Source organism: Melanerpes formicivorus, unplaced genomic scaffold (genome assembly GCF_026170545.1).
Source record: "Melanerpes formicivorus ecotype bairdi unplaced genomic scaffold, bMelFor1.0.p_v2 SCAF_8, whole genome shotgun sequence".
NCBI lineage: Eukaryota > Metazoa > Chordata > Aves > Piciformes > Picidae > Melanerpes > Melanerpes formicivorus.
The window spans coordinates 23,612,799-23,638,912 of NW_027142360.1; the positions used below are offsets into that span (position 1 = coordinate 23,612,799).

Below are 26,114 nucleotides of genomic sequence, written 5' to 3' on the forward strand. Positions count from 1 at the left end.
AGCTGCAGAAAACAAATCTGCACAGGTCAGACAATGGCTGCTGCTGTTGCCTAGGTGCTCAGTGAACAAATTCAACAGAAAAGAAATAATCTGGGTTTAGGTGAGGCACTAAGAATCCAGACTGACCACAGGAAAACCTCCTGCTGCTACCTAACACCCCTTGCACCAAATGAGTTTCACACCTCCAGCCCAAAGCTGGCAGAAAAGCACTAGACTGAAGCTTGATGCCAGATTTCCTGCTTGATCTGGGCCAGTTGTTTCATCTCTGTCATGCCTCAGACATGGCTGCCATGATTTCCTAACTGAACTCCTGCTCAGTTTTTTGAAGCTCAAGCTCTTGAGGATTTGGAGATGCTCCACCTCAACAATGATGGGAGATGACAAATTTAGGAGGATCTGCTGGAAAAGATACCAAGTCTCCCTCAATCTCTCAGTTAGGTGTGCTTACTAAACTTCTTGCCACTGTGGAGCAAGCACACAGACAGGGAAGGTGGACATGGTGAAATCCCAACACCACCACCAGACTGCAGAAGTTGAGGCTTTTGACCCAAATCAGAAGGGCTATTCCTGTCTCTTCTAACACTACCATGTAACACACTTATCACATGCAGTGCCCCCAGGCAAAACTAGAACCAACTTATTTGGCACTGCTCTGAAGCAGCTATCTAGGAAAGCTTCGGTCTGCAGAGAAAGCTTCACTGAACAGGTACTATGCAAAACATACAAACAGTGCCTGTAACATTGCTACTTACATAATCCCAATAATCAAGTGATAATGCTAGGCTAACAGAATGGGCAGCACTCAAAGAGGCATTTAACAAGCACCCCCAGAAAGGCAAAGTCAACTCTTTGCCGTACCAAGGAGAATCACAAAGGACCACAGAGTTCACTTACGTCACTAAGCTCTTGACACGCTCCACAGGTAACAAATGGAGTATTTCAGAAGACTCTGCCAAACTAAGAAGAGTACTTACAGCTTGGCAGGCCACAAACAGGCTTCCTGGAGCAGAGAGAGAACAAGAACAACCTGTATATTTACCCAGCTCTCAAGGACTTGTGTTTGTGTGGTGTTTGTCTATCCTGAAATGGCTGGAGTCATAGAAATAGGGTAACACACAGACCCCTGCACCAGCAGGTGGATTTTCTAGCCATTAGCATAACCCCTAAAGGAAATGCCCCTTCAGTTATCAAAGCAAGTGCCTACTCCAACGAGTCAGCCACGAAAGCTGCCAGCAGCTGCCAGTTTGCATTTGTTTCCAGTCACATACACAGAGATATAGAGCCAAGCACTTGTTGCAAGAGTCTCAGCTCCAAGCTACCAATGGCCCTCTCAGAAATGAAGAAATGTCCAAATTGATAGAAATGCAGCAAAACAGAAGCAAAAATATATACTGATGCTACCACACAGATGCCTACAAACTCTTGGCAGGCTGGCAATGCACTACTGGATGAGACTTCCAAAGCTGTCCCATGCACTCCTAAACTGAGGGTTTGCCAGTGAATGGAAGGTGGGTTTGCTACATTTCATTACAGCATTCATTGTGTCTTCCTAAGCCTCTCAGGCCCCCTTTAGAGACAGAGAAAACACAGGAGAGCCAAAGTCTTTCCAGGTAAGAAAGTGGAGAGGCAATTCCTTTCCCTTTTACACTCCTAAATTAGCAAGTAGGTTGTTTAACAAAAAATAGTAATTCCCCTTTCCTCCACCTCTCCCCAAGCAGATGAAACACTGCTCCTAAACCAGGTGAACTGAAGAATGTTTCTAAAAGGCAGAATTTGCTTACATCCTACCAGCTGCCATGGAAAAAAGGGGGAAGTGAGCACTAATTTCCTATTTATTCCTTTGAAAACTTCCAACATTCCCTCTATTCCACAGCTGCTTAGTTCCCCAGGTGTATACAGAATCCTGCTCACATTAAGCTCTGTAAGGAGATCCTCAGAGAAGAGAAGGAACAGCAAGTAATGGCAGGGTGAAGCTTTCTGCATCGATTGTGTCGGGGCACAGGATTCCAAAGTCTAATTTGCATGCTATTTAGGAATAGAATAGAATAGAGAATAGAATAGAGAATAGAATAGAGAATAGAATAGAAATAAACCAAAGCAGGTTGGAAAAGACCTGTGAGATCATCAAGTCCAACCTATCACCCAACACCATCTAATCAACTAAACCATGGCACCAAGCACCCCGTCCAGTCTCTTCCTAAACACCTCCAGTGATGGTGGCTCCACCACCTCCACCTTATGTCTGTGCTGGACAAAGACAGGGGCTCTCACCTCACTACAGACACACCTATATGACCTGAACTCCAGGCTGGGGTGTGCCTTGCACAGGCAGTGAAAGGAAACTGGAGTCCTAGCACAAAGTGAAACAACTGTAGAGATCATGGTGCTGCAAAGAATGCTGAAGGATGAAGAAAGTGTCCAGCAACCCTAGTTCAGGAGAAAGCTGAGGAAAATGAAGCAGAGAAGTGTAGGATGGGACAATGGGAGGCAGGAATATGGAACTGAGGTTGCTTTTCACAGACTGCATTGGGTTGGGAGGGACTCTCAAAGGTTATCTTGTCCAATCCCCCTGCAGTGAGCCCTTTTCTCTTAGGGGCAAAGGAAGAAATGGTCATGTGCCTCTTGCACAAACACAGAGCTGGTGCAGAGCTGCTTCTGTTGTCACCAAAGATGAGAAGCAAAGAAGATTTGGGTATTCTTTTTTTTTGTAGAGTAAGTACACTGACACTAAAATGACCAAACAGCATGCAAAGTGTGAGCAGGATAGAAGGAGGGGCTACATCAAAAAGCACCATGCTTGACAAAGGCTAGAGAAGAAAAAGCAACAGATCTGAGGCTGGATGTTAGGAAGAAATTCTTCACAGACAGAGTGATCAGCCATTGGAATGTGCTGCCCAGGGAGGTGGTGGAGTCACCATCCCTGGAGGTGTTTAGGAAGAGAATGGATGGGGCACTTACTGCCATGGTTTAGTTGAGTAGATGGTGTTGTGTGGTAGGTTGGACTTGATGATCTTGAAGGTCTTTTCCAACCTGGTTAATTCTATTCTATTCTATCCAATTGGGGGACACATTTGGGAATGTTAATAAAGGAATTATAAAGGGAAAAGGTGAGACAAGCCCTTTCAAAGCAAGGAATCTGGGGCAATCCAAGACCTGCTCATACTTTGGCACAGGGCCAAATACTTGCAATTCCACCTAACAACAACTGCCCTGCCTAATTCAAGCTCAGTAAATTGTTGTGCTTTTTTCTCTTCTGGTCAGAGAGGGCAGACAAGCAGTGACCATTCATGCTTAAAGTTACAGCATTTTGGAACTGGTGCTGTTACTTAGATGAGGGATGGCAATGTCCCAAACTTTGTACTATAGGTCTGGAATAGCCCAACTGGAGCCTGTGAGTCAATAGTTTCTCCCTCACTTGACTGCTTCAGCCTGGATCTGATTTAGGTTGATTTTCCATCCTCTTTGTTCTCACTCTCTTCTTCTCCTACCCAATTATCTCTGTCCTCCACTTTACAGAGCATCTGCTGCCTCATTATTAGTATGAACAGCAAATGGGTTTCCTCCCATGCTTTCCTTTCCTAGTTTTACCTGAGCTGGTCAATAACTCTGGATACAATGCTACTGCCATTCATTGTTATGCTTTATAGTATGAGGAAAAAAAACTCTTTAATTTTGTTATAGATATCAACAAAGAACAAATAAACAGGAAACAACTGTGAACTGACCTTCGCAGAGGCTTCCTTTGTCAATGGCTGTGAGGAGAGAGTCTATAAAACTGGTCAAACAGGGCAGAATGTTTTCTTTGTCCATTGGTCTGTCCAAAATAAAATGACAAGACTTTTATCTCTATTAACACTTACCCCTATCCACATGGGAAAGCTTTCTTTCACATCTGTCTTGTGTTAAACCAGATAGCTCATGCCACCTCTGAAACCAGCAGCACACCAGTTTTGCTGTTTCTGATTCACCATTTAAGTTGTGGCATTCACTGCACCTTTTCCTTCCATGCAAGATCATCATCATCATTAAAAACACCCAGTGCAGAGAGGACAGTGCTTAAAACACAGGAACTGGAACATGCCAAGAATGCACTAGACTACAAGATCTAGGGAGCAGGCAAGAAACAAAGTGATATTCTATTCCTGACTTCACTGCTGCCTCCTGGTATTTCCACACAGCATTTTTGCCTTCTGACCCTGATTTCCCTATGCTAATGGCTGTCCCTCTCTTATTTCTGACAGACAATGAACTAAACAGCATTACAGAAGCAGTACCTTAGAGAATCCCTTACCTGATATGTGGCAGTACAACCAAGGCAACCCAAGGCTGTGAAAGGTCAGTGAAGGCCTCCTCCTCTGGTAGATGGATTAAAGACAGTACATGATCCAACACTGGGACCTCTGCCTTTTTTCCTTCTCTTTTACTTGTTTGTTGCCTTGTATTAGAGCTAAAAACAAAGCAGCTTTTTAGTCACCCATCATTACATACCACACACTTTTCCTACTCAAAATATGTTTGCTGCTTCTAGCAGAAAGGACTTGGACAAGCCAAGGGATTTTTTTATCTTTCTGATGTCCTCCACAGCACAGAGTATCACCTAGCCAGGCTGAGGAGCCCAAAACATGGCCCACAGGATATACCAAATCTTTCTTTCAAGGCAAGACAGTACTTCACAGCTGGACACCCTCACAACTAGGACACACAGCTTCTAGGAGCACTCTGATTATTGTTAATAAGCCATGATCACATTGGCACAGATAGACTGATGGATGACAGAAAACAACCAGTCAGGTAGAAGTCTGAGGACTTAAAAGGAACCACAAGCAGAGCCTAAATCAACAGGCCATCTGCAGAATGACATGCCTCTGGAATACTTGGACAGCAGTACTTCACACCCCATGGACAGCAATCTTTCAGTTTCACCCAGTGCTTGCAAGACCACAGTTTGAAGGCTGCAGAGGCTCCACCCTACCAGAAATAAAGAAGCTAACAAACCCCCCCCCACAAAACAACCAGCATCAAGAATTATTAGAGGTTTAATAAAATCTCTGAGATAAACCACAAGCAATTAGGGCTGTTGGCCCAGAGAAAAGAGGTTTCAGATGTTTCTAATGATCAAAGCCCATTATTTGTAAAAGCTGGAGGTTGAGAAGAAATATTTTGCTCTTTATGTTCCCTGCAGATAAGATAAGAAGCAATGGATTTAACCTGCAGTAAAGGAAGTTTAATTTATACACTGGGGAAAAAAAACACCAAACAATCAAACAACTACCCCAATAAAACATCCCTGTAACCATAAAGACACAAAGTACTGGCACAGACTGCCAGGGGGCAGCTTGGGAGTATTTAATAACAATTTGGCCAGATATCTTTCAGGACTAGTTCAGGACTTGCTAATTCCATCCTAGGTAAGATATGTGGTATGCAACTCTTGGGATGTCTCCCAGCCCTAATTTCTACCACTGACAAGGCAGGAGCACAAAAACCCAGTTCCAGATAGGAGAAAGGTCCTCTCAGCTATGTACTCCAAACCACCAAAAGTCCAAAGACAAGTGAGGAAAACCAAACTTAAATTGTTTTGACTCATCCTCTTGTTCCCTAAACCCCAGTATCTCCACTCTTAAATAAAAATAGGAAGGACCCCATGGAGTGGATAGCTTTTAGGAAAGATAAAACCTTACACAGAAGGCAACACAAGTCACCACTCTGCAGGTGAAAGTCCTGCATTATCTGAGCTAGAGTGGTAAGAACAGTTGTTACCAGTAGATTAGCAATAGTTATGCTGTGCTTAACAGAGGCTCTGAAGAGGCTCCAGAGGGAGAGCAACCACTTCATTCCAAAGCTAGCTTTGCAACTAGAAGCAGTCCAGCTGTGCCAGCACAGTGCTGTATCTAGGTTAATTATATGCCCTTTGGTACCCAGCTCTATCCTGTGGCACAGCTATGGAACAGCTGTCAAGCAAGCTTCTGGACAAGATGTAGGCATACAGGGGAGAAAGATGGGGCACAGGTTAGTGAAGATGAGAACCTGGAGTACAGCACTCACTACACAGGTTAACAGCCCAAGGATGCAGTATGCATGTTGGTGTAACAAACCCCCATCACACACCTACTGCAGTACTCACTAGCTTTTTGATACCAGTGATAACCCTTCCCCAGCAGTATCTCTTCTCAGATAATCTCAGGAAGAAGAATGGGATCCTGCCCCATCACTTGGTCTGAAATCTGCCAGCAACATTGCTATTTACACAGCTCTGCCAAATACTGATGGGCAACCCTGATGCACCCCTGTGCTGCCCTCAGGCCTGCAGCCACATCTAGGGTTTGCTAAGCTTGAGAACTCACCTGACAGATGATTCAGTGAAAACAAGAGGATACTTTTCAAATGCCATGGAACCAATGGTAGGAGGCTCTGCTTTCACCAGAATGAGTTTAGCCAGAATTGCCATTGCCTCATTCTTTTCAGTGACATCTGTGCCAGAGAAGCACTGCTCAATGTACTCTAGAAAGCATGGAAGAAAATGCTGAAGGAACAAAAAACAAAACCAAAAAGATTAGTAAATCTCTTTAATCATGATTAAATTAATTGTCATGAGGTGTTAGGTAATAGGTTGGACTTGATGATCTCTGAGGTCTTTTCCAACCTGGTTGATTCTGTGTGAAATCCAAAAACACCCAACCCACAACACCAGAAACAGAGGAATCCAAATAGTCACAAAGGAGGGAGTGAAGCACCAGACTCATCAGTCCTGGTACTCCAAGACAACACTACACAGACATGCTCTTACAACCCCAGAGAAATCATGTAAAAATACAGTTTGCCTCAAATCTAGTCTCATCAGGACACTCCAGATCCTCAACTTGAATTAAATGGACTGGGAGTTGAAAATAATTTGATTCCTCCCACATCACCAGTTCCAGGCCTGACCTGTGAGACATCACTTACTCTTGATTTGCTCTTACTCCTTCTCTTCATCCCATTCATAATAAGCCCACCCCTACTTCCCAAGAGAAAGGCTTCTTTCTGTGAGCACAGACATTTATCACTCTCTCCAACCCCGAGCATCACTACCACACTGCACCATAGTGGCACGAGCAACTTCTTTCATTCTTATCAGAGGGTGTCAGAATTTCAAGCAAACATCATGTCAACACACAAAAATGCTTCAGCATACAGAGCAAGTTAATATATTATGGATTTCCCAGTTGTTCCCTTTGGCAACAACAACAAAACCTAACTGCAGAGCAGCTTCCTCCTACCTTCTCAAATTGCTTCATTGTGAACATGGCTTCAGAGAAGTCCAAAAGGAAGTGCTGCCCAAATCCACCGGCAAACACCTGCAAGATGCAAATGAAAGGTTGACAGGAACACACTAAAGACATTTCATAGTTAACTCTCCATTACCCATTGGGGATCTTTTAGGTTTTAGGAATCAAATGTGCTTTGAAGTCTGAGACACTCAGCCTGGCTCTCTGGTCACAGCTAGCAGGGCTTGTTAGTCAGACACACACAGCAATACTGTTTTCAGTGACAGTGCAGGTACAGAGAAAGCCCTTTTTACCAAATCCTGCTAACACAACCCTTCTAAGAACTCTGCTGGATCCAAGCTGGCTCTATGCAAAGACAGCTTAAGCATCTCTTTAGTGTGATGTGGAAAACATTAAGCTGAAAGTTCTAGGACTGCAACACAGACACACCAATTGGTAGGGAAAAGCTTAGACCCAAAAGACCTTTTAACTCAGCATTTTTCCTGTGTAGCAGGTTGCAGAAAGTTTACTACCTCCTGGGTAGAGCCACCCTCTGTTCTTCCAAAGGACTCAGGATAGCAACAGTCCTTTAAGATCAATGCTCCTTAAGACGGAGATGTGCAAGACAAAACCACAACCCAGTGGCCATGTTTCAAAACCTCAACATCCCAGATGTCCCCTTCCCAGAACCTTCAGAAGTCAAGGATAGCTTTAAGCCTCCTCTATTTAACAGGAGCCCACACAAATATCCTCAGCTGTTAGAAGTGCCATGTCTCATGAGCAAAACTGGACTCAGGCCACAGGCAAAATCAATCTCACTTCCCCACAAGCCAACACTGAAGGCCAGATGAAACCTGATCTTTTGTAAACAGTTGCAACAGCTTTGTTTCCCCACTGTAAATCACATGGCATCTCTTCTTTCAAGTATTTGTTTACATCCACAGCACAACTGTGCTCCACACTGTAAACTGCAAAATTGTAAGGTACTGTGCCAGGAAAACTGAAGAATCAAGACTCCATAGCACCAGCTCCTCTCAATCTCTGCAGCCCTGCATTTGACAGGAATGCATGCAGCTAATCCTGGCAGTGCTTCAGGAGCAATGGTAGTACTGAAACAAGCCTACCCCTGTACTGTCTCAACCTAACTGCCCTTGCCTGAACCCTGTTCAGGAGGCTAAGCCATGCTCACCAAATGCCTGGCAGCTTAGTGCAAAATGTACTTTTTTTACTAAGCCCAGCTCACTGACCTGCTTTGTAATCTAAGGCAGAACATGTCCCTTCTCTGCTCCCCCTTCTATCTCTACTGAGACTGTTTGAATCTGAGCTTGGTGCCATGGTTTAGCTGATTAGATAGTGTTGGAAGATAGACTGGACTCGATGATCTTGAAGGTCTTTTCCAACCTGGCTTATTCTTATTCTATTCTATTCATTGCAAAGATGTCTGCCACAGTCTGTGTACGATTGTCAAGCAGTCCCAAGACCTCATCAGACACTATTAAGGGCATGAGACAGCTGATCTATGCAAGAAGGCTAAAAAGAACTTTGTAAGTCCCAGCCTGAAGTGGAATGTCCCATTATCAGCCTGCTCTAGGGAGGCTGAACCCTGGGATTTCTGCTGTTGTTACCTTCTCAATAGCTTCCTTGGTCAATGAATCAGGCAAGGCAACGTTCTCAGCCAGCAGGAATGCAGAAATGGTGTTCAGCAGGGTTGTGCAGCAAGATGATGACAGATGTGGTGTTTGTAACATTTTTATTAAAATCTGAAATGAAAGAGAGAGAACTGATAATCATCTCTGAAGACAGTGACTGTCTGATCTGAATGACCTGGACAGGCCCTGGGAGCAAGAGGCCATGGTGTTCTAAGCTTCAGCACACAGAAATAAATCCTAATGGTCCTATTGGAATGTGAAGGCACTAAACTTACATTTGAACTCCATGGGGTGAAATGTATGTGGAGCTGGCAGAACTGCTCTACCACTGATATAAGGGGCTAGGTCTCCTTAAGACTGCCAGGAATTGGTCTCTACAAGCAGTCCACTTTCCCCCCTGAATGTTAGAAAGAGATTCTTCACAGAAAGAGAGACTGGCCATTGGAATGTGCGGCCCAGGGAGGTGGTGGAGTCACCATCACTGGAAGTGTTTAAAAAGAGACTAGATGAGGCACTTAGTGCCATGGTTGAGTTGATTAGATGGTGTTGGGTGATAGGTTGGGCTCAATGATCTCCAAGGGCTTTTCCAACCTGGTTAATTCTGTATTCCTTTCAAAGAGGACTACACCAGCATTACAGTACAAAGGTAAATTCTCATGGGATCAGAGAGGTAACAATACTCAAAATAAATGTCTCTGTTCACTCAAACCTTAAGGCCAATGATGCACTAGAAATGCCTACAAGTGCTTCAGCTTACCACACCTCTTCCATATTCAACTGGCACTTTCCTGATGGCCTGACCTACCCGACAGACATCTTCAGGCACTGAGATTTTGGATCCATTTGCATGTTGCACTAGGATCAGATAAGCTCTCAGAACCCTTTCCATCTGCTCTGAAGCCACACAGCAGTTTGCCTTAGTTATTTTCTTCTGCAGGTCTAAAAGTGACTCCTGTTAAAATAGAAAGGAAAGCAAAATGTTTGAGAGAAATCATGGGACCCTGCTTCACTTACTGCTATTTGAAAGCCATTCTAAAGACTCAACATCTCATCTGCCTGCCAAAACATTGGTGACTCTCTCACTGATGGTCAACAAACTAAACCTTGCAGACTCACTATGTGATTCCCATTATGTACAAGCACACATTCCACACTCCCTGGTAAGAAACACAAATACTTTCCAAGATGAAGACCTTCCAGGGTCTCCTGGAAGGCCAACACACAATACACAAACCAGGAAAGAGGAAGACAAAGAAAATACTTAGCCATAGATCCACAATGATATGGAAGCAACCAGCTTTCAGTGGAATTATCAGAACTTACACTTACTCTTACACTTTGTGCATTATTACGCTAATATGGATGCTTAGGGGTTAGTCATACACATAATGGAGCTCCTCTGGATCACTCCCAATGCAGCACAACTCACAGAGCTCTGCTCTGCTCCCTCAAACCTTGGGAATGCAAGACCCAAGCAGCAACACTGGAGCATCCCAACTGAGAACACTGATTTTTCAGTACTTGGGCCTGAGGATTACACATGGCTCTTCAGGTTCAGCCCAGGTCTTTGCTGTAAAGACAGCTGCAGGGCAAAAAGTGTCCCCACTACTGTCACTAAGAGGCTTTGGAACCACCAATATACCTAGCTCAGCAATGTAAAGCAAGCCCTAGCATTTCCATTCCAGCAAGTGGGGATATCTGTCTCTGCCAAGGCAGGTCCCACAAAACCTCCTTGCCCAGACAGGGGACTGAGCTCTGAGTCTCACACACACACCAGTTCCCTTCTCACATGAAGCACAGCCACCAAGGTTACTCTGAACAGCCTAAAGAAGGGTAGGATTTCTCCCATGCTCATGACACTATACTTAATGTTTCCAAAGCAGAAACAAACCCATTCTGGTCTAACAAGACACAAATACTTTTCTTGATAAATGCAAGGAGTTTTTTCCTTTCCTTCATGTATTATAAATAAATAAATAATCAATGTACCTCTAGGCACTTGAAGACAATGTCAAAATGTTCCTTATGGATATGGAGCACAGCTGATCTGATCATCTGCTCAAAGGCTTCTCCTACAGCCACCCATGGTAATTCAGTTTCTTCTTCAGTAACAGGCCCCAGCTTTACCAGAATTAACTTCATAACCTGCATAGGAAAAGATCACATCATGCCCTTGTGCTTAGAAAATACATCTAGTAACCATGCAGTTACTTACTGCAATATACTGGAAAAATATTCCAGTGTGCTTGAGTCTTTCTAGAACAACCACAGGCAAGAACCACCCCCCCAAAAACCCATAGTAAAGTCTATCACTTAAAATCTGAAATATCAGCAAGCAGTACTTTTTAATATACAGGAATACTGCACAGGAATGAATAAAAACAATCAAACAGCCCTAGGTGGAGGTTTGCTATTGCTATACAAAGAACATTGTTATATATTCCTATATGTTGTTATATAATGAACAGAATGCACCAAGGAGCCACTGAGGTGAACACCACAACACTCTTCAGGGCTTGCTCTCACCTCAGCCTCCTTTACTGAAAGCTCTGCACACCTATGAGTCCAAAATGGTAATGGGACTTCAGAAACCTTTTGGCGGTCTGGCTCAGTGATAGGACAAGGAACAAGGGGTACAAGCTAAAACAGAGGAGGTTGCACCTCAACACAAAGAGACACTTCTTTATGGTGAGGGGGACAGAGCACTGGAACAGGCTCCCCAGAGAGGTTGGGGACTCTCCTTCTCTGGAGGCTTTCAAAACCTCTCTGGATGCATTCCTGGGCAACCTGCACTAGATCATATGGTTATATGGTCCTGCTCTGGCAGGGGGGGTGGGCTCAGTGATCTCCAGAGGTCACTTCCAACACCTAACATGCTGTGATCCTGTGAATGGTTTCACAGCACCATTTAAATCATCAATCCTTTCTTGTCTTTACCTTCTCTGCACAGGAGTGGAACATGCTTCGAACACCCTTGCACATCTCAAAAAGGAGCTGGCCTACACCTTCCACCTTCTTGGGGTGCTCCCCCAGGTCACACAGCATTAAATTGAAGATTGCATTTTTATCAGCAACCTACAAAACATAATTAGAACAAAATAAAGTTATCCTCTACTCAGAGCTGCCAGATGGATAGGGGCAATTAAATGGCTCCACAGAGCCATGTCCTGTCTTCCCCACAACAGTTCACACCCATTATTTCTGCAATCACACAAGGAAACTGAAAGGAGAAGAGTTATCACCTTTTCAGTCACTATAGGCCCCACCCCACCTCAAAATGTATACTAAAGTCTACTGAAGTCCCTGCAGCTTAATTCCTGAAAGTGTTGAAGACCAGGCTGGATGAGTCTTCGAACAAGCTGGTCTAGTGGGAAGTGTCCTTGCCCACAGTATGGGGGTTGGAACTTGATGATCTCCAAGGTCCCTTCCAACTCAAGCCACTCTATGATTCTATGGAATATGTGGGCTTGATTATTATGATTTTTGTCTTCAACATGCATAAGTGCACCATTAAACTGGTCCCAGCTGAAACACAAAGGTCATTGCACTGGTGCTGACAGAAATGTGCATCAGCTGAACCCAGAATTCAATCACCCAAAACTATAACCACACTTGAGAAGACTGCAAGGACTTCAGGCCCCAGATTTCAAACCCCTCCATTTCTGATGATTTGACTTGAGGTTCAGCAATTTCTGTAAACAACCCATCAAACAAATGTGCTTTATTAAGGCCTCTCAACTGGACAAAAAGAAGGACACCCAAATTTGCCAGTCAAGTCTCAGGAATCCTGGCCTTTGCATATTTTGACTAAATAAGTAGCAACAACTACCACCATTCCCTTTCCTTACTCCATGAAAGGCTGCTGTCTGATCTTGACTGACCTACCTGGGAAGGTTACATACTCTGATTGCCAGGAATGCAAAAAGATTGGCACAAGACTTTCAGTCTGACAAAGGCCTTAAAGCACTAGTGAAAAAGCCAGTGAGCAAGTGCACATTTACAAATTAAAGATACTCTTTTCCAACTGTACCTCTGACCACTTCCAGTCACTTTAGCTAAGCTAATCACAGGCATTTGGTTTAACTGCTCTTGTTGCTCTGTTTGCCACTGCTGATAAGAAGTGCATGATGTTCTCAGTAAAACCCTCACTAAAAATGACACCTCAGGACATGCTGAACGGCTGATCAGGCCCTGTTAACCCTTCTTTGGAGAAAATCTAGTATTACACATTGAATCCAAGAGCCATCACAGAATGGAGGTAGAATCAAAGTACAAACATCTCACCTTTCTCATTAGGAAGACAAAACTTTCGGCAGCAAAGTTTCTGATGTGAAGTTTGTGGTGAGCCAGCAGGGTGCTGTACAGGCTATAATGACACAAAATAATCCATTGTCTTAAACACAATATAAGAATATAGAATAGAATGGAATAGAATAGAATGGAATAGAATGGAATGGAATAGAATGGAATGGAATAGAATGGAATAGAATGGAATGGAATAGAATAGAATAGAATAGAATAGAATAGAATAGAATAGAATAGAATAGAATAGAATAGAATAGAATAGAATAGAATAGAATAGAATAGAATAGAATAGAATAGAATAGAATAGAATAGAATAGAATAGAATAGAATAGAATACATAAAGCCAGGCTGGAAGAGACCTTTGAGATCATCGAGTCCAACCTATCACCAACACCATCTAATCAACTAAACCATGGCACCAAGCACCCCATCCAGTCTCCTCCTAAACACCTCCAATGATGGTGACTCCATTACCTCCCTGGGCAGCACATTCCAATGGCAAATCTCTCTTTCTGGGAAGAACTTCTTTGTAATATCTAGCCTAAACTTCCCCTGGCACAGCTTGAGACTGTGTCCTCTTATTCTGGTCCTGCTTGCCTGGGAGAAGAGACCAACCCCCACCTGGCTACAGCCTCCTTTCAGGGAGTTGTAGACAGCAAGAAGGTCTCCCCTAAGCCTCCTCTTCTCCAGGCTAAGAAACCCCAGCTCCCTCAGCTTCTCCTCACAGGGCTGTACTCCAAACCCCTCCCCAGCTTTGTTGCCCTTTTCTGGACATGTTGGAGCAACTCAACATCTTTCCTAAACTGAGGGGCCCAGAACTGGACATTTGCCACCAAATGGTTCTAAAACTTATGTGTTCAGTTTATATTGTGTTTTTCCCCCCACAAATGCTAAGAATGTATCCTCCTAGAGAGAGCAAATACTGTCCTCAACTCAATTCCTTCCCTCTCTCCCTGGATAAAGAACAGACCTTTACAAAGGAAGTCAAATGACAGGCAAACTGGATTGCATTAAGAAACACCTCTAAAATCTCTGGATCCATACAGATTGAGCTGAAATGTCAAGATTTTCTTGCAGCAGCAGTAAATAAAAACAAACCACATCTGTATTTCAGTTGAGCCAGCAGGGTCTTCTGTGCACTTTAACGTTTCTAAAGATACAATTTACAGGGGTGATCAATATTTGCATTTTTAAAAGTCAGCATCAGTAAGGGCTGCAGGTGGCTCAGCACATGTTCACTGCAGAGCAGTGGTGCCTCAGATTCACAGCCAAGCAGATGTTTATCAATATGCTCAACAGCTTTTGCTACATTGGGGAGGAAATCTAAATCCCTTCTGGCACTCCCTGCTCCAAACTGAAATTAAGAGGAAGCAATATGGACCCACTGGCTATGACAAAAAGAGAGCACTGCTACCACAGCAATGTGAGACTGAACAAGCAGTCATACTGGGTCAAGCCACAGGTCCTTCCAGCCCAGCATTCCCAAGCAGATGCCTGGGAAAGGTTTGAAAACAGGTCAATCAGCTGGCAACCACCTGCAGCTCTGTCTCAAGGACCCCTCAAGACAGATGTGGCTTTTATGCATTTGGTAACAGTTTCCCTTTGAGCCTATGTCAACCTCCCACATCCACAGCATCCTGCAGCAAAGAGTTTCAAGGCATAAAATAAAAAAGTGTATGCTCTGTCACCAAGCAGAAAGAGAGAAAGCAAAAAAAGTATGAAGGGAAAAAATATTGGGAAAGGAACCATTCTCGAAGAAATCCATTCAGGGTTCTAAGTCTAGGTGTCTGCAACTCAGAAATGATATGACTGAAGTACTCAACTGATGCTCAAGAGATTCATGCAACCAATTTAGACTTGGTCCCAGGCCTCCAAGATGAATCTGATGATCCAAAGTCTTTCTGAGCTTTGTTTACCCAGTTAAGATGGATGTTTCCCAACCTATCCAGAAGCGAAGGGGACTGAAGGCTCCAAATCTGCACCCCCACCAAGATTTCTCTTCCAATACAGTGACCCATGAAAGTAAATAGGATCTCAATGGAGCTGCTGTAACAAGGCTCAGTCTCTCAGAAAGCATGGAAAGCATGAAAACAAAGCATTAGGCCATACATTTGTGTGGCATTTACATTGCAACAGCACCTAATAACTGTTGACCAAGGCAGAGAGTGAAAACAGCTTTTACCTGTATATGTTGTGTATGTCCTTCACCATCAATCTCCACAAGTATTTGTAGAGATAGGAAAGAGAGGTAAAAGCCCATTCCAGCAGCTCTGTGTCCTGTGTGTCCAGCAGCTTGGTGATGGCCAGGAAAAAGTCATGGAAATGAGGATAGAAATCAGTTTGAAGATCTCGAGCCAGCTGCACCACTAGACTGAAAACACATCAGTGTTAGTACATGCCAAAACCAAAGCAATAAAAACCCAGTCAAGCCCTGCACAACCCAGCACAAGGCTCTTTGGACAGAAAGACACAATCACCTTTACTTCTCCCTTTTATTTAAACGTCACCTAGCAAGCAGCTGTGCACAGCAAAAAGAGTTTTTTTTTAACAAATCAAGGAGATGAAAAGTAAACAAGGAGACAGAAATGATTAACATAAAGCAAAGTTAATTAACGTTCTGTCTGACACTCAAGAAGCACTCAGGACAATATGCTTCCTTGTCTTTCCCCCACACCACAATACTTAGATCCATAAAGCTCTATCAGGGAAATATGAACACTTTGGCCACCTCATTGTTTTATTTTCCCCATGTACAACAAAAAAAACCCCAAAAGACTCACAACAGGACTCATGCTTACTTATAACACCATCAAGGCTTCTGACTACACTTTGCCACCATGTACTTACTCTAACAGGGGTTGATAAGCGAGACTGCCTTGGACTTGCAAATGGGTCTTCAAGCTCTGAACAATGGCATTCTGGTAATAGACCAGCTGGTTGAAGGACTGGCATTTGTTGGCCACTTCACTGTAGAATTGCACTGTTGGAAGCACAAAAGGAAAAATCCTGAAAACATGTGCAGTTCCTAGTAAATATGTAGGGTGTTACAGAGTAACACCTGGGGGTACTGGTTGACAGCCGGCTGACTTGGGCCAGCAGTGTGCCCAGGTGGCCAAGAAGGCCAATGGCATCCTGGCCTGCATCACAAATAGTGTGACCAGCAGGAGCAGAGAAGTCATTGTGCCCCTGTACTCAGCACTGGTTAGGCCACACCTGAAGTCCTGTGTCCAGTTCTGGGCCCCTCAGTTTAGGAAAGATGTTGAGTTGCTAGAAGGTGTCCAGAGAAGGGCAACAAAGCTGGGGAGGGGTTTGGAGCACAGCCCTGTGAGGAGAGGCTGAGGGAGCTGGGGTTGCTTAGCCTGGAGAAGAGGAGGCTCAGGGGAGACCTTATTGCTGTCTACAACTACCAGAAGGGAGGTTGTAGCCAGGTGGGGGTTGGTCTCTTCTCCCAGACACCCAGCACCAGAACAAGAGGACATAGACTCAAGCTGTGCCAGGGGAGGTTTAGGCTGGATGTTAGGAAGAAGTTCTTCACAGAAAGGGTGATTGGCCATTGGAATGGGCTGCCCAGGGAGGTGGAGTCACCATCACTGGAGGAGTTTAGTAAGAGACTGGATGGGGTGCTTGGAGCCATGGTTTAGTTGATTAGATGGTGTTGGGTGATAGGTTGGACTCGATGATCCCAAAGTTCTTTTCCAGCCTGGTTAATTCTGTATTCTGTAGAGTAACAGCTCTGCAGAGCCCAGTCCAAAAGCCAGTCAACAAGAGAATCTCCCAGTGGGCTCTGGATGCAGAAAGAAATGTATTTTCATAGCTTAAGGAAAGCAGAAAATGTGGATAAAAACAACATACCAAAATGCTGAGTGAGGTTCAGTTCCCGCCATTTCCGTAGTCCCTCAGAAAAGTAGGTTTCAACCTCCTGTCAGAACAACAACAAAATCATAGCTACCAACCTTAGTGAGAGCATAGCCTGCAGCAATGAGAGCTTCAAATGAAGAAAAGTATCAAGATCCACAAAGTACTTTAAGAATATTCTAAGAGATCTTGATTACTTCATTTCCAAAGGGGCTAAGGAATTTCCCTGAAGATACTTTTCTTAATATATTCACATCTGAAAACATTTTCTGGTGACAGGACTTGTTCACACAACTGCTTGTTATCCCTCCTTTGACTGACCTTGCTAATCTAAGATGCTGAACCAGAGCACACCCAGCAGAAATGCTTTGGGATTTCTTTAGGCATTCTCACAGCTATTGAGCAGGAGGTTCAGAAGAACAATCCAACAGGCCTGGAGGTGAAAGCCTGCAAAGCACTGTAATCACAACTATGATCTACAGGGCACATATAAATGACCCTTCTGTGTGATCTATGAAGCACACATCCATACTTTAAGCATGTGCTGCAAGCACTGCTATTACTCAGCATCTGTAAGCCTTTGCAGGTCCAGACCTAGCACTGACTGCCACAGCAGCATCTTCCATGCTCAGAAATACCCACAGGCCCTCCAGCCACCTGGAAGTCACCCAGGTGGCACTGTCAAACAGGTTGCCCAGGGATGTAGTTGAGGCCCCATTCCTGGAAACATTCCGCATCAAACTTGATGTGGCTCTGGGCAGCCTGATCTAGCTGAAGATGTCTCTGCTCACTGCAGGGCAGCTGGACAAGACGACCTTTGAGGGTCCCTTCCAGCCTAATGCAATCTGTGAGTCCCCGAGTACGGCAAAGCAGGTCCACAAGAAAAGGGGAAGGAAGCACAAAAGGAGGCTCCAGGAAAGACAACTCTTCATGAGCTTCTTTTTCAATTTCCTCCTGAATAAATGTCTTTCCTGGAGCATATGTGCCTGTGATGTGCTTTCAGAAAATGACTGTCATTGCTGCTCTTACCTCAGCATAGCTTCCAGTTCTGTCGATCCGATGAATAATATCGATATTGACATTGCTTAAGCGTTCTGAAAAGGTAAGAAACTGCAAAACAAAAGGACATACGTTTTGCTCAGTCCTGAGGAGGGGTTGCACTGCAAACAGAGAACCCAGATAAGCCACCAGAAAGCACTCATCAACCTGCAAACAGCCCTACCAAGAATTTTAAGGCAAAAAAATAATGCTTAAATGCCCACAAGCAGGATCAACCCTTTCCCCGCTCCCTACTCTGCGCCACCCGGGCCTGCAGCCCACATGTCTCCACACCATAGAATCATAGAATGAATGGTAGGGGTTGGAAGACGATCTCTGGAGATCATCAAGTCCAACCCCTCCACCTAAGCAGGATCACCTGAGGAGAGTCACACTGCATCCAGTTTGGGGCTCCCCAAATCAAGAGACAGGAGAGAATCCAAAGGAGAGCTATGAGGATGATTGCAGGACTTGAACATCTCTCCTCTGAACAAAGACTGAGAGAATTGGAGCTGTTTAGTCTTGAGAAAAGAAGGCTGAGAGAGGATCTTACTAACGTCTATCAATATCTAAGGGGTGTGGGACAAGATGAAGGTGACAATCTCTTTTTGGTGGTGCCCAGTAAAAAAACTAAACCCAGAGGAACATGTCCAGACAGGTCTTGAGAGTCTCTACAGAAGGAGAGTCCACAATCTCCCTGGGCAGCCTGCTCCAGCACTTCATCGCACTGAGAGAAGTTTTCCCTCATGTTGAGATGGAACTTCCCATGCTCCAGTGTGTATCTGTTGCCCCTTGTCCAGGACACCACTGGAAAGAGGCTAGCACCTTCTTCTTGACACCCACAATAAGATGGCTCAGTCTTCTCCAGACTGAACAGCCCCAGGTCTATCAGCCTCACCAGACCAGACAGATGTTCCAGTCCTTTAATCATCCTCGTGGTCTCCACTGGACACTCTCTAGTATAAAACCCTGGCCCTCTTGAACCGAAGGACACAATACTCCAGATGTGGCCTCACCAGGACGGGGTAGGGGAGGAGGAGAACCTTCCATGTAAGAAACCCGTTCGGATTTCAACTGACTGCCCGGCTCATGCCTTTCCCCAAACAGCGCCCAGGACAGATATGATTAGCTGCCTATATGAAAGCTGTGGTGTGCCTGCTGCGAGATCCGGGCGGTGGGTGACCCGGATCACGGAGATGTCACCGAGCCTTCGGGGAAGGAGCCAGAAGGACTTCAGCACACTTCAGTGGCTTTGCCAAGACCCTCCTCGCAGCGCCGCGGAAACCCCCAGCCCTGCCACAACACCCGACCTCACATCTCCTCCCCCAGCGCAGCCACGACCACTAAACTACACTAAACCTAGAGCCCCTCTTCCCCCCGGCCACCAGCCCTCCCTCAGCGCAGCCTCGGGAGCCAGCCATGACCACTAAACTACACTAAACCTAGAGACCCTCTTCGTCCCGGCCACCAGCCGCGGAGCTCCGGCAGTGCCGGACGGGCGCTCACCCGGTGCGTGTTCCCCGGCTTGGGGGCTGAGGACTTGCTCTTCATGGCGGCAGTAGCGTTGATGGGGATCCCAGCCCCACACCGACAGCCACACGTGCGGCTCTAAACACCGGGCGCCGCCATGCCGGCCGCGGGCTGCCGGGAGGAGGAGGAGGAGGCAGAGGCGGGCTCGCCGGCGGAAGGGGCGGGCGGGTGCCGGCGGCTGGGGATGGGAGTGCTGCTGCCGCTGCCTGAGTCGCGCTGCCCGAACAGCGCACGGTGGTAGCCGGACTGAGGGCGTGGGGTAGGGTAGGGTAGGGTGGCGTTGTCTGCAGTCCTCATCTTATCTTGGCAGCGAGCGGCGGTTCCTTGAGGACTGGGCAGCGCAGAATGCTAAGGGTTTGAAGGGACCTCTGGAGAGCATCTAGTCCAACCCTGCTGCTAAAGCAGGTTTGCTTAGAGCAGGTTACACACAGGATCCGGCCGTGTGGCTTTTGAGTGTGTCCAGAGGAAACGTCGCAGCTTCACTGGGCAGCCTGTTCCAATGCTCTGGCACTCTCAAGTTTTTCTTCCTATTCAGATGGATCGTTCTGTGTTGCAGTGTGTGTTCGTTGCCCCTTGTCCTGTCACTGGGCACCAGTGAAAAGATCCCGGCCCCACACTCATGACCTCCACTCTTTGGATGTTTATAAGATCTCTTCTCAGGCCATCTCTTTTCCAGGCTAAAGAGCCCCAAGTGTCTCAGCCTCTCCTCATCAGAGGGATGCCCCTGTCCCCTAATCATCTTCAGCTCTCAGCTGGAGTCTGCATTAGTTTTTTTTGCACCTTTTGAACTGCAGTATGAGCAGCACACAACCACAAAACCATTTTGTGTTGCAGCTTCCAAGGCTTGGGAGTTTGTCCCTCCCTAGCATGCCTGTCCTGCCTCTTACAGGCAGCTTAAGGCCACTCTCCTAAACTAGGCTTGCAGGTTATCCAGGCAGCAAAACGTGAGGTTGGATTTGAGAACAGCTGAAGTTCACCATTAGGAGCACGTAGAGACCTACAACTTTGAACAGATTCAACAGGATAAACACTGACAGATGCATGCAGAAAAGCTGCCCATGGGCAAGCACAAAGTCATTAACAGGATAGCCATCTGGACCGGCAGGGGAGCATGCTTGCTGCAGCACCGATGAATTCAGAGGACTATGGAGGCAGCTGTTAGCTTTGAAATTTGCTCTTCTGCTGCTGGAACAGAAATGCCTTCTGACATTTGCTTTAAGTGGGAAGAGAATGACTACTTTAGGCACTCGAGTTCAAAAAGGTTGGCTTAAGTGTTTTCAAGCCCAAACATATCCAAAAGTGCAGCTAAAAGCATGTGGAGAGGTCTAGCTCCAGAGAATATGCCACTGTTGAAAAGCACAAATACATCTCCAGATGTGGTTAGTAAATTCACCTGTCTCCCACATAGTATGAGCAAAGGCTTGTGGAACGTGCTCTGAAAATCATTCAAGGGAATGGGCAAAATCTACCATTCATGGAAAGCAACAGAGAGAAGAGCTCAGGTGTGTTCTGCCTGTTGCAGATAGAGTCACCAGCAAAACCAGAAGTTGTTAGAGAAAGTTTTTAAAGGTTACAAATGCTTCTTCATGTTTGTAAATGGATACCTTGTCAGAAGAGTGAGACAGGCTCGACCTGCAGCTGCTGAAGTTCATGAGAGCTGCTGCCCACAAGAACTACTGATGAACTGCATTTCAGCACTGAAGACAGTAACATCACTCAGCTGTATCGCCAAGCACTATCTTAGGGTGCTACCTCAGGTATCAATACCAGTATGGCCATGACAGCAGGTCTGGCATTTCATCTGGGAGAATTCAGTGACCCAGAAGGCCCCTTCACTACTTCTGTATGAGTGACAGCTATGTTAACAGCTTCATTACTACATATGCTTCTCTCTGATTGCAATGCCTCAAACCTCAGGCTTTATTCTTTTACTTTTCCAGGAAGAGATGTGAGATGTAGAGTTGCCCTTCTTCCATCATATTTTAAAGTATATTAATGACAATGACAACACCTACTCCTGAAGCTTGTATGAGACTGAGTTTCTAACCTAAAGGACATGCCCTCCAATACAAGCATCCAACGAGCAGCCAGGACAGCCTATTTTTAACCTCAGGATATTGTAGATTGAATAAGTGCACAGGTGTAAAATCAAATTTTCCTTTCTCTACTGGATTCATACAGGCATGGTGGAGATGTGCCAAGAAAGGAGTTCACACAGGGAATTTCACTGTGAGAACAACTTGCTTTTCAAAACTAAATATAACAGGCAAATAAATTAACAGAAACAGCTGTGAGTTTAGCTGGATGACTTCCAGGCTTGGATAGATTCTTCAACAAATATTGAAGGCAGTAGCTAGAGTAGGGAAGGAACAAAGCCAGAAGCCTGTTTGCCTGTCTTGAGCCACTCCAGAGACCAACTTCAGGCACACAGGCTGGGTGCAGAAGGCTGGAACCCCACTGCATCACAGGAGATCTCCAAAGCCCTCACTGAGGGGGCAGCTGGGCTGAGGTGGAAGGCAGGTTATACAAGTGTGTAACGTCTTTGGTGTTGTCTTTGAACCCAAGCAGCCTGATTCTGTTTATCTTTTTTTAATGTCTCTGGAAAGCAAGCAGAGCCCTTTGAAACACAATGACATCCTTTCACTGCCAGTTTCCTCCTCAGTCGGTAGCTGGCACTTTGCCTCGCCTCACGGAAGAAAACCTCACAGGATTATGTAGGATGTTGTCAAGAGCACTTGCATTTACAGAAAAAAAACAAAGCATACAAGATATTGGAATCCTGCTCTGCAAACTGCTGGAACTGTCTGGCCACATTTTTTTCTAGAATGCCTGAAGGACAGAGATTCTGGAAGTAATGCAACTCCACGTCAATGCTGATGGAGTCCTGGGGAGAATTTCACCAAGCCCTAGGTTTTCAGCTCAGAGAGGATTTTGGACAAGGAGCTGGAGTATAGATCCCAGATTTCTGCAGCTATCTGGATAGAGGGGGTGAGTGTTCATGCCTGTAATATCCTGAACTTAGGGTGTCAAGAGCAAGATGCTGATCTCTTTTCAGTGGTATCCTGTGATAGGGGGAGGGGCAGTAGATACAAACTGGAACACAGGAAGTTCCACCTCAACATCAGGAAAAACTTCTCTACTGTAAGTGTGATGGAGCACTGGATCAGGCTGCCCAGAGAGGTTGTGGAGTCTCCTTCTCTAGAGGCTTTCAAGACCTTTCTGGATATGTTCCTGTGTGACCTGCCCTAGGTGATCCGGCTTTGGCAGGGGGGTTGGTCTCAATGATCTCCAGAGATCCCTTGCAAACCCTACCATTCTGTGATTCTTTGAAGAACAGACATTCACTGTAAGGATCCCATTGTGGCTGCATCAGTAAAGTCCCCCTGACATGGAGCTTGGTCATAAATATCCAACTAATGAGAAATGAGAGCTAGTTAGGGCACTAGTGGGGTATGTTTGTCAGAGTATTTTTAAGTGCCAGAGTTAGCAGGCTCATTTCCAGGGGCTTTTTCTGTAGAAAATGGAAAGAGACAGGCTCCTTCAGGGAGCATATCAAAGCAGCAAAGTTTCTTTCTGAAGAACCTGTCTCTCTCCTTCAGTTAGAGGCAACACCAGGAGCCAAGCTGTGTAACAGAAGTGCCTACACTGTACACCTAAACCAAACACATCTCAAAACAACACTAACTAGAGCATGCGAACAGCAGGTGGGGGAAAAGGGGAAAACAACATAAATAAAACAAGGAAATTCAGAAAATATGTATGCAAACAACCAAATATTTTTCATTGATCATTCTGGTGAACATTTGACAGCCCTTTCTCATACATTAACTGCAATCAAGCAAACTAGTTGAATTGTAATTCTCTGGATGCAAAATTTAACACCTTAAATAAACAAAAGATCCCAAAGCCCTGAGAATAAAGTTCAAGCATGTAACTTATTTATCCATTTGGGTTAAAGAAGTAAAGCCTGTACCACAATTTTATTCCCAGACTCATTGTTCTCTTGAGCAAATAATTATGCATGGCACATCTCACCATGTGGACAACCCATAAAGAAAGCCCAGGGATGTGGCTGAGGCCCTGTTCCTGAAGACACTCAAGATCAGACTTGATGTAGTCCCTGCCAGCCTGATCTTGTTGGAGGTGTCCCTGCTCACTGCAGGGGGCTTGGACAAGATGACCATTGAGGGTGCCTTCCAGCCTGATCACTGCAGGGGGCTTGGACAAGATGACCATTGAGGGTGCCTTCCAGCCTGATCACTGCAGGGGGCTTGGACAAGATGACCTTTGAGGGTGCCTTCCAGCCTGATGCAGTCTGTGAGTCTGTAAATTCTGAGATTTGTTCTTTCAAATGGAAGAGCAGAATGCACCAGCAAACACATTACAGGCTCCAAAGCAGATTTAACAATCCAGTATTCAAGGCTAAAGTAAGTGCTTCCCTCAGTCCTGAGGCACTATTGATTTTCCAAGGTGTGTTGATATTAGAGGGTTACACAACCTGAAGTTTTGTTCTCAAGAACATTAAGCACTTACGTTTAAATGATTTTGCTTGCAAACTGCATTTGCTCATGTCTCTGTGCCATGCAAAAAGAGAGAAAACAAACAACCAAGGAGGTTTCCATTCAAGATGTCAATATAAACATGATTTATTTCTGGGACTTCTATGTATCTCTCTGGCTCTTTTCCTTCTATTGATCCCTGTACTCAAAATACAGGTGCCACTTGAATGCTTCTAAAGGACTCATCCAGATTTCACAAGAACTACTGAGGATTATACTGCTGTTCTGAATGTTCTGAATACCCTTGCACAGTCATTCTGTTATGTTCAGATACTATTAACAGAAATAGTACTGACCAAACAAAATAATAATAATTAAAGAGACAGCTAAGAACTTCACTAAATAACACTGTAGAAGATTTCTTTAAGGTTGCATTAAATCAGGAGAAGCAAGGACAGACTGAGGGAGTTGGGACTATGCAGTCTGGAGAAGAGAAAGCTCCAAGGAGACCTTATTGTGGCCTTCCAGTACCTTATGGGGGCCTACAAGAAAGTTGGGGAGGGACTCTTTGGGGTGTCAGATAATCATAGGACTAGGGAGAATGGAATAAAGAAATAGATATGGGTAGATTCAGATTGGATGTTAGGAAGAAGTTCTTCCCCTTGAGGGTGGTGAGACCCTGGAACAGGTTGTGCAGGGAGGTAGTAGAAGCCTCATCCCTGGAGGTTTTTAAGGCCAGGCTGGATGTGGCTGTGAGCAACCTGATCTAGTGTGAGGTGTCCCTGCCCATGGCAGGGGCGTTGGAACTGGATGATCCTTGAGCTCCCTTCCAATCCTAACAATTCTATGATTCTAGGAAAGTCAGTGATGATGGCAGTCAGGTAGCCAGCTCTACTAAACCCAGCAATTCAAAGCAACAGCATGTGGACAAGCATGGCAAGCAGGAGGGATTAGGGAGGAGCCAAATGCTGACTGATCTTCAGAAATACAACACACCAGCAGCAATGAACTTTTCATTCAGGCTTTTCAAGGTGATGAGTGATGCTGTGCAGGAAGCATGGTTTTACTAACTTTACTGGACTCAAAATCTTCCAGAAGGAAAAGAAATGCATTTTGACCTGAAGGCATTGCATTGTGAGAGAAAAAATGAACTGATTATTTAGGATTCAGTGATTAATATTGATATATTATTCCTAATAATAATGATGAGCAGAAGGAAATGTAACAGGTAGCTCCATAAATAGAGGAGTAAATGGAACCTTGATCCCCATAGTGCTGTGTATTTTAATAAGATGAGAAGCTGTGCCTGCAGCAGGGCATTTCCAAGGTCTTTCTCTCATATGGTTTCACTGTTATCTAACAGAGATTCAGCTCCTGCTGCAGTCTTTCAGCAAGAACATTTGCAGGAAACCTCTTTTTTGCCCATCTACTTTCATAAAACTGATAGAGCCTTAATATCTCTGAAACCGCTACCCCTCTGTAAATTAGGTCATGGTGTTAGAAAACACCTTCCATATGCATACACACAGAGCATGACCCTAAGCCCCTAGTTTCCTAACCAGGGGGCTTGGAACTGGATGATCTTCAAGGTTCCATCCAACCCAAAGCGTTCTATGAATCTGTGAACTCAGTCCTAGCCCTGCACAGGAGTACTGTTAAGCACCAGCTGCTCTTCATGTGCAATCTGAGCTCAGCTGGTGAAGGTATAGCTGAGCCCCACACAGCCTGCAACTGCACACTCAGGTAAGGAACCACTAGAAGCCTGAGAGCTCTCAGGCTGCTCAGGGCGAATTGCAAAGGGTCTTGCAGTACTGCTAAACAGTGTTCACTGGGCCTCCAGTGCTTTCCTACCTCACTTCCACTTGTTTCTGCCTATGCAAAAGCACGTTTGCCAACAAGCAGGAGAGCCCTTCAAAACGTATTTCCAGAACTTAGTTCAAAGAGGTGGTGGAGAGACATGAATCTCACACTTACTGCTATTAAACACCAAA

General features: G+C 45.1%; 1 protein-coding gene across 1 annotated transcript in view; it reads right to left on the reverse strand.

Moving 5' to 3' along the window:
* The window catches only part of UTP20 (UTP20 small subunit processome component), a 74,942-nt gene extending 55,219 nt beyond the window's left edge, over window positions 1-19,723 (reverse strand). Inside the window, exons 1-15 of the mRNA XM_068142727.1 lie at window positions 19,601-19,723; window positions 18,086-18,166; window positions 17,054-17,120; window positions 16,049-16,181; window positions 15,384-15,572; window positions 13,181-13,262; window positions 11,834-11,971; window positions 10,886-11,041; window positions 9,702-9,848; window positions 8,873-9,007; window positions 7,260-7,337; window positions 6,345-6,523; window positions 4,292-4,447; window positions 3,726-3,814; window positions 895-1,000 (exon numbers count right to left, since the gene is read on the reverse strand). Of these exons, the coding sequence (XP_067998828.1) occupies window positions 895-1,000; window positions 3,726-3,814; window positions 4,292-4,447; window positions 6,345-6,523; window positions 7,260-7,337; window positions 8,873-9,007; window positions 9,702-9,848; window positions 10,886-11,041; window positions 11,834-11,971; window positions 13,181-13,262; window positions 15,384-15,572; window positions 16,049-16,181; window positions 17,054-17,120; window positions 18,086-18,166; window positions 19,601-19,645 (1,781 nt within the window). The 5' untranslated portion in view covers window positions 19,646-19,723. The remainder of the gene's footprint in view (window positions 1-894; window positions 1,001-3,725; window positions 3,815-4,291; window positions 4,448-6,344; window positions 6,524-7,259; window positions 7,338-8,872; window positions 9,008-9,701; window positions 9,849-10,885; window positions 11,042-11,833; window positions 11,972-13,180; window positions 13,263-15,383; window positions 15,573-16,048; window positions 16,182-17,053; window positions 17,121-18,085; window positions 18,167-19,600) is intronic.
* Between the last annotated feature and the right edge of the window lie 6,391 nt (window positions 19,724-26,114).